Source organism: Rana temporaria, chromosome 3 (genome assembly GCF_905171775.1).
Source record: "Rana temporaria chromosome 3, aRanTem1.1, whole genome shotgun sequence".
Classification (NCBI taxonomy): domain Eukaryota; kingdom Metazoa; phylum Chordata; class Amphibia; order Anura; family Ranidae; genus Rana; species Rana temporaria.
In genome coordinates, this window is record NC_053491.1 from 186092906 (window position 1) to 186101681 (window position 8776).

Genomic DNA, 8776 nt, shown 5'->3' on the forward strand with positions numbered 1-8776 from the left:
ATCGCTTTTCAGAGGCATTTGACAGGCAGTAAAGCCTATACCGCAACAGTGCAGTGCACACAGTTGCGGGGTAGTTGCAGTGCAGCACCATTCAGCCTGGGTATACCTCCAGCTGTAGCCACAGCATGTGTACACCCCCAGCTGCTGCCTCTGCAGCTAATGGGGTAGAAGTTGGGGTTGGTAAAAAAAACACTCAACTATGTGGTTTTACTGCCCCTCCAACCTGACATGGGAACAAGGCAGCCCTTGGTTTACATCTGTGTGTAGGGCAGCACATTCTTTTCAATGGCTTTCCCTACCCACAAAAATGCAGGGAAAGAAGTCACAACCTTTTTTTTTTTTTTGCACTGTACCAAAAGCACCCCACGTTTTCCAATGTGTGGGGATACCATTAAGAATTGACGGTACCCCTAAAGAGCAGAGCATTCGTCTGTGTGTCGGGAACGAGCGCGACAAAGGCAAGAGAATTCTTGTTGGGCATTGTATTAGTGATCGAACTAACACAATTTTAATGGTTCACTTCATCAAATCTGGCCCTCTTTGAAAAAAGTTTGGACACCCCTGTTCTAAGGATACACCAACTTTTTGTTTCACCATCTCTATGTGGCTCAAGCAGACCATTAACCAAACTTATGGTCTTCTGAATCTGTTCCCACAATCCAGTAGATCTAGGAGTGCTTCTTGTGGTTTCTGGCATCAAGAAACTGTTTCCCAGATTTGCAAGGCTGCCACTTGGTGGTCTGTTCACAAGTGCTCATAGTTTTACCAGGTGAATGTTCGGGCCTCATCTGATGCCAGCTTCAGGCATAGGGTCCTTCAGGTGTCTCTTTTAGCTATAGGCAGTCCAAGTTTGTTTATTTGTGGGCATTATGGAGTTTTGTTGCTGTTGCTCACCGTTTAATTGAACTGCTTTTGGATGTCTTTGTATTCCTGTGTCCTTCAGTGGACACTGTTTTTTTGTTTGCCAATGTCCAATCCTATTGTAGGCAGAAGTATATTAAATAATTTATTCCCTGTGACTGTCGGCTCCATCCAGTGGCCATAATGCAGTATTTTTCTGAACCACTATTTAAAGCGGTTGTAAATAAACCCTAGAAAAAATAAAATAAAACACCCTGCAAGACAAAGGCATAATGAGCTAGGATGCACAGCATCCTATCTCATTATTAATTACTTACCTTACATTGAAGCCTCCGCAGCGGTCCTCGTACCCCTCTCCAGCCAGCGACATCTCTCCTGGGGGTTACTTCCATGTATAGCGGCTCCGGCAGAGCCGCGATGACATCACTCCTCTGCATGTGCGCGGGAGCCGCCGGTAACGGCACACTCACTGAAGCAACGGCACATATGTCTCTAGTGCGCATGTGCCGATGATATTGGCACATGCAGGAGACGGGATATCTCCTAAACTGTGTAGGTTTAGGAGATATCCTGGGTAGCTACAGGTAAGCCTTATAGGCTTACATGTAGCATAAAGTGGTCTGTAAGTGGTTTACAACGACTTTAATGAATGAATAACATTCAACCTCTAGAGGAAATAGCCTGGAAACAATCGATTTTGCCCTGTTCGCAGGGAACAATTGTACAAGCAGATTCACTGGGTGAATAGCTATGCATTTTTATTTATTTTTTATTATTATTACAAACACATTGCCTAATGTTGCAGGCTGACAACCCTAAGCCACAGCATTTCAGCCTGCCATGTGCACTATTTTTTTAGGTTACCTGTCTGACATACCTGATGGGCAGCCCAACAGTCAATTGAAGTGCACAAATGGCTGGCTGATCATGCTGCTGCTAAATGCAAGGCAGTGACCTGATTTTTCAGCTTGAAACCGGAAGCACTGGTACTTGCAGATGCTGCAGGGTAAGAATCTTTGCAACAGATTCACAAAAAACTATTTTCTTAGGAAAAATGTATACATTGAGGCATGATGCCAAAAACTGAAAAAGAGATTTTGAGTTTGCAAACATTTTAAAGCAGAGTAGACGCAGCAAGCTAATAGTTTTGCTGGTTTAACAGATCACAAAAGTTATTCACACAATGGCTTCAGAAGTTGAAATACAATTGCAAATTGGCCATATTGGATCTAGTTTGCTCTGCTGCAAAAAATAAATATATATATACATATATATCGAGAGAGAGAGAGCGCGCGAGAGAGAGGTTTAGACCAGAGTCCTATTATATTCTTGTGCTCTGATGAATAACATTTCCCAAAGTAAAGAGTGCATTATAATGATGCACTGTGTGACAATAGTAATAATAGCCACAAAGCTCCTACTTCCAATGTCATTCCAATGGGAAAAATTCATAAAAACTATGAATCCGTTGTCAATAGCATCTAAATTGTTCGTTTTATGCTTATTTTCTCTGGTTCTTGTAAATCAGCTGTGATTTGTACTTTTACACATACATGTTTATACTGCATACATGATATGTAGCATTGCTTGTCATGCAGGTGTGCGTTCCAAAGCTTAAACACAAGTCAAGGGGGCAGCAGAAGAAAGGAGAAAGTGGCTGTTCCTCCCCAGAACTGGATAATCAGGATTCCTCAGGGAGCGAAGGTAAGAATTATTGCACAAAATCATCTCCACAACAAAAAATATACAAAGTAAGAATATAAATTATTTATATGTTTATGTTCCCACAAACAGAAAACTTCAAAAACAAAATAAACTATGAATTATAGTGTATAGTTGTCCATACATGTAAGGTCTCGTGTACACAGATATCACGCACATCCTAACGCCAACTGCCCCTGGATGGCTGTGTGCTTGTTATTTTGTGTGGCAGTCACTTCTGTGGGCTATGCCGGCTAAATTGCACTGCTGAGCTGTGCATCTTGTTTAATACAGACTATCTAGCTGTTTGTTCTTGTGGCTACTGACTGCTTGTTTATTCTGCCTGCTTTCACAGGTAGGGCCGCCATCAGGAGGGTACAGGCATTTAGGCCCTGCCTAAAGCTGTGTAAGGGGCCCCAAAATTTGTGATGGCTGCCCATAGTTGTACAGATGGTATCTATGGGTAATATTAGTTCCATACAGATGTTTTGGACTGAATTTATGCTTCCTAGTATTAAATCGTGTCTTAATACATAAACTGAAAGGCATTAGGAGGCTGTTAGTCTACCTCCAGTGACCTTGTATGTACATTTTCCCACTTAATTTTTTAAAAATGTATGTCTGTTCTGGGCACAGGAGGTACTGTATGAGATAAATGCAATCCAGAATTTGGTGACCCTGATGGTGTAGATAAGACATGTGTAAACAGCACAGCAAAAGAGTGTGCCTTATGGGCACAAAAGAGAATAAATATAAGGGCACGGCAATAACACATATAAGCAATGTTCTTCCTTTTACTAGAATGATGCCAAAGGCACTTGGATGTCATTCTCTTTTTATTCTATACAAAGGACTTGTCTTGGCCCCTTGCATCAGTTTATTAGGCATTGTATATTACCTGTGGAGAAGCGTTCGTAGGTCTCATAAAGAGTGAACTTTCCATCTTACTGTCTATACAGCAGCTAAATGGATCCATGAACCTTAGGGGGCTACAACAGTGAGCTCTGCATCACAGCCTTCTAATGTTCTATGAGTGTCCATGTACAATACCACAGATAGCGGAACTGTTATATGTAAATGATCATTCTTATTTCTATTTGTTTTTTTTAAATGATATTTGGTTTAGTAATGTGTGTGTGTGTGTTCCCTAATCCTTTCAGCACATCTACTAACACACAGCAGTCGAAGCAGGAAAAAGGGAGCTGACCATGGAGAACTTCTAAGTGCCATAGACTCTATAAGGAAAACTCAAGAGGAAATCAACCGGTAAATTGCCTTCTTAAGAATGTTTCTTTCAACAATTGCAATTTTTATGTTTTTTTTTTTTTTTTTTTAACTAGCTGTAGTACACTGCTCATCTTTTTTCCCCCCAGGATGTACAATTTATCTAAATGTGCTTAATTTTATTGCAGGCCATCTCAGCCTTTATCAGCTTGTGAAGTGTTGAACTATTCGAAGTCCATTCACATCTTTCCAGTCTGTTGGTGTGCATGAACTCAAGTTGCATTTGAATGGGTTGCCAAAGCACCACAACAGTCAGCAAATTGCACCATTTTTTTGTGTTGCAATACGCATCACAATGCGCAGTAGTGCTTTGCCATTCTCTGCAACTCCCTTAGATGTAGAAAGCTGAGGTAGTATTAAAAATGAATGGCACCGCAAAGCATTCGTGTGAATGGGCTCTTAAGGTGACCGTGAATCCCACCATATGAATATGCACAGGCCTGTAAGACATTTTGGGAAATATCGTTCTTTTTCTTCAGTCTAATCCAACCCATTTATTCCATTGTTGTCTTCAGATTAGTTCATTGTGGTTCATACAGAAATCTATTAAGCACTTACACAGAAGGTACTTGGAAGCCACACAGAACACTGCTAAGGATCACGTGTCACTCATAATTGGTGGTTGGAGACAGTTACTTTTCTGCAGTATTTTTAGAAGTGTGATCTTTCAGTTTGCACATTGTAGAAACAAGATGTTAAAGTAGAAATAAAGGCAAAACATATTTTTTGGAAGGGTTATAACCCCCTGTAAATTTGTATTTTTTTTGTTTGGCCACCTGTGTGCCATTGTGGATATTGTTTACTTCCTGTCCCACAGCCAAAACAGGAAGTGAGCGGTAATCCCTCCAAAGTGAGGGAATTCCTGGTTGTCTTCAGGGTCACCAGAACTAGTATCCCCATTGGAAGATTTCCCCTCTGTTCTGGTGAAAACTCAAAATATAGGATTTTCTTTTACTTTCAGTGATAAATGTAAACAGGACAGATAGAGGGTGAAAGTCTCGGACACACAATGAGAATATCGGCAAATGATCGTCCATTTTTTTTTTTTTTTGCATGCTAGTCTCATATCGAAAATGAAGAGGTTACAAAAATTATTGTACAACGGAAGTATTGTATTCTTTCACTTCCGAGCATGTGTGGTCTCGGTCTTCCAATTATAATTTTTTTGGACGAATAATGTACTGATTAAACTACAATCGTACGATCTGGTATCGTAGGAGAAAAATATTTGTGTTTTGTCCCTTCAGATAATCCACATGAACTGTTGTGATCGGCTCAGAGTACTAACAATCAGATTATCGCATGAATGCTGCGAAAATGATTTTTCCTACAATTTTCTAAACTATGTGTATTGGGCATAACTAGAGGTAGACCGATATATCGGCCGATATTTGGCCGATATACCAGCCCAATCATTGACTGGTGTAATTTAGCTGCTGGGTCTCGCCCACCCCCAACATCGAGCTGGCAGCTCCTCTCTCTCTCTCTCTCTCTCTCCTCTGTTAGTTTCACACAGTTAGTTACACTCTGCTTGGTTTGAAACCTGCCAGTGCCACCGCTAATCAGTGCCATCTGTCAGTGCCACCCACCAGTGCCAACCAGTGTCACCCGCCAGTACCCACCACTGCCTATTAGTGCCACCGCCAATCAGTGCCACCTGCCAGTGCCAACCAGTTCCAATTGCCAGTGCCACTGCCAATCAGTGCCACCTGCCAGTGCCATCTGTCCCAAACTAGTGCCATCTGTCATTTCCAAACCAGTGCCACCTGCCAGTTCCAAACCAGTGCCATCTGTACTGAGGACATCAAGTGTGTGCTAGAGTGACAGGAGTAAGCAGAAAGGAGTGGAGTGGGTGATGGTTTTTTTTTTTTTTTTTATAACGGCCACAAAAATCGGCCTCATATATTGGCCATCGGCCGCCCCAATTTCTAAATATCGGCATCGGCCAGAGAAAAACACATATCGGTCTACCTCTAGGCATAACGGGGAAAGACGACAATAAACTGACATGGGTTCTAATCACTCTCCAATCTATCCAAAACTTCTTTACTTTTAGTTATACTTTAATGTGTTTCCATCTATTATTTGTATCTGCTTATGTTGGCATTTTTGCGTCATTAAACATGCTATTTAAAATGTATAGTCTCTTTTCTGTTAAATAAAAATAAAATGTATAGTCTATTGCCTACATTGCCAAGAATTGTGAAGTGCTTTATGTCATGGTTACATTTCTCTTTCTTTCACTAATAGGAACATTGTTTCTCTGCGTAGCCGCTTGTCTACAAATGCCTCAAACACAGATACCAATTTTCTTCAGCAAAGAGACTATTGTATTATCATCTTCCTGATTTTGCTGCAGATTGCCATTAACTATCTGTTCAAGTAAGAAAGAATATCTTGCGTGGAAATATGTGGTATCCGAGACTGTCACTGTTGAATCGAGACCACGCTTACCCTCATTGGCATTTTCATGAGGTCTACAAGCCACTGTCGTGCTTTTCATCCTGTCATAGAGGTCAAATGATTTGGACTTTGGCAGAAATGTTGTGCTCATGTCAGAAACTGTGGTCCTACGAAGACATTGATGCATCATTACCACAGTCTTTCCAAGCTGCCAGTAGCTCAAGCATTGAAAGTGCCAGCACCATCTACCTAGCTGTTGCTATGTATTAAATGTTGCAATATGTTGTGCTTTACACATCATACTGATCTTTCAAGAGAAAGTAATGCTGTAGTTACAGATGTATATATACTTTTTATATGTATGTAAGTGACTGTGTCTCTTTTTTTTTTTTTTCAGTTTGTAAGGATTCTGATGTTATTCGTAACGCGCAAATAGGTTGTAATTAACTTTAAACTATGTAAAATAGGGTAGATAACAAACTTTGACCAAATATATTCCTTATCTATTCACTTGTAGTCATAACTGTAGAATAAAGCTAGCACCAGAAGAATCCCAAAAAAATCAGTTTTTACAAAATATCTCTGTGTACTATAATTCAACAGTAAGGCAGGAAAGGACTGAAGAAGTTGCTTTGTTCCCATTCTAACCATGCAGTGCTATATCATCTGCTGTCCAGACTTTTATAATCCTGTCCTCTTATTGACTGCCTATTGTAGGACCAAAGCATTTCTACTACTTGTAAAATGAGCATATTGCTAGTTACAGAATATGGGGCACTATGTTCTCAAATTTCTTTTATTTAGAGCAATTTGTTTATTCCAGACAATGTACTCTGCTTGTGAGATATATGAAGACTTTAATGGTTTCAAGTATGGACCAGTCAATTTGTTTTTCATTCAGTATATGTATACTCTTTTGTGTACTACAACTTTGTATTGTGACAAAAAGGCTTTGTGTATAGGTCAGGATGGCACCAGGTAGTGTTTACATAGGCCGGCCATAGATGGAGCGAATTTCTTTCCTGCAACCATGGGTCGATCAACTTGAGTTAATTCAGCTTGCCCATACATGGATCGAATTTCGTACAATTCCTCCTGAACTGACTGAGATTCACATGGTCTATGGCCGGCTTTACTAGACACGTCTCTACAATTGCTGAATTTAGGTAGCAGTAACATTTATATGGTATTACTAACTCATTTAGGAGCATCTTGGAGAAGCTCCAGGCAGGGTCCTTCTGTTTTAGATAAATACTAGCTAGGTCAATGATCATATCTCTCTGAGACTCGAACAAAGAAATCTAAAAGTTGGATTTCACAGCTCTGCTGCCTGCAATGGCTAAGATTGGCCTGCATCTGTCTTGCATTATACACAATGTAGAATAAGTTTAATGACCAGATTGACTCCTTACAAAGGTGGGATATTAGAGAGCCTATTTGTTCTATTATATCGGTGATCCAACCACCACCAGCCACCCAAAACTGGTGTATCAGATTTAAATAATAAATCAATTTATTTTTAAATGGGTTGCCTGATTTGTTTAGTAGTTTCTGGGAAGATTAACCACCTAATGGCTTGTTAAATCTTTTGGAGTATCTACTGGTCAGTTCCCTGCTTCCATTCCCAGGTCCTGTGCAATTGATGCTGCCTTCAGATCTTCAGATTTTAATTCATTGTGTACACATTAAGCAAAAAAGGAGGTGTGAAAACACTTAGACCCCTTTCACACTGGGACGGTTTGCAGGCGCTATAACGCTAAAAATAGCGCCTGCAAACCGACCTGAAACAGCAGCTGCTGTTTCTCCAGTGTCAAAGCCCCTAGGTGCGCTAGCAGGACGGTATCTTTTGGGAGCTGTGTGTATACTGCTTTTCCACCTCTCCTGCCCATTGAAATCAATGGGACACCGTGGCTATACCGCCGCCAAAGCGCCTCTGCAGAGGTGCTTTGCGGTGGTTTTGAACCATTTCTCGACTGCTAGCGGTTGGTTAAACCGCCCCACTATCGGCCGAATAGCGCCGCGAAATTGACAGTAAAGCGCCGCTTTACCGCCGACCCTGCCCCAGTGTGAAAGGGGCCTTAAGGTTAGTTAGAAATACCCAAGTCTCAAAGTTGAGGGGGCAAGCAGGAGCCCATGGAACTATGATTGCTATGTTTCACCACAGCAGACTTCAAGAGACAGAAAAAGCCAACAGGTGACCCAGCTTTCCAGTATCCCCCTATTGTGGAACTAACACTTTGGGGTGGATTGACCCTTTCAAAGGAGTATTATCCAGGTGATATGTTAAGAACACCAAGAAACAGAGGTACCTATGCTGGATTTGTCCATTATTTAAAGCTTGCTACCATTTTTAACTGTATTAAACACAGTAATATAATAAACAGGTCTTTAATTAATAAGGTAGACTGAAGAAAGTAATAAGCAATCAGTAATCATGAATGGTCTGGTAAAAAATATGTTGAAAAAGAGGCCTTTATTTAATAAGGTAGAGAACAATGGGTAGACCGCAGAAACGGATAGCAAGCAA

The 8776-nt window shown here is 40.8% G+C and overlaps 1 protein-coding gene across 5 annotated transcripts in view; it reads left to right on the forward strand.

Annotated features, from left to right (window-relative positions):
- Window positions 1-7992, forward strand: part of OSBPL8 (oxysterol binding protein like 8) — a 356358-nt gene extending 348366 nt beyond the window's left edge. For all 5 annotated transcript variants that reach the window (XM_040343960.1, XM_040343961.1, XM_040343963.1 and 2 more), the window contains 3 exons: window positions 2460-2565; window positions 3723-3828; window positions 6097-7992. In XM_040343960.1, the coding sequence (XP_040199894.1) occupies window positions 2460-2565; window positions 3723-3828; window positions 6097-6232 (348 nt within the window). In that variant the 3' untranslated portion in view covers window positions 6233-7992. The remainder of the gene's footprint in view (window positions 1-2459; window positions 2566-3722; window positions 3829-6096) is intronic.
- The last annotated feature ends 784 nt before the right edge of the window (window positions 7993-8776 follow it).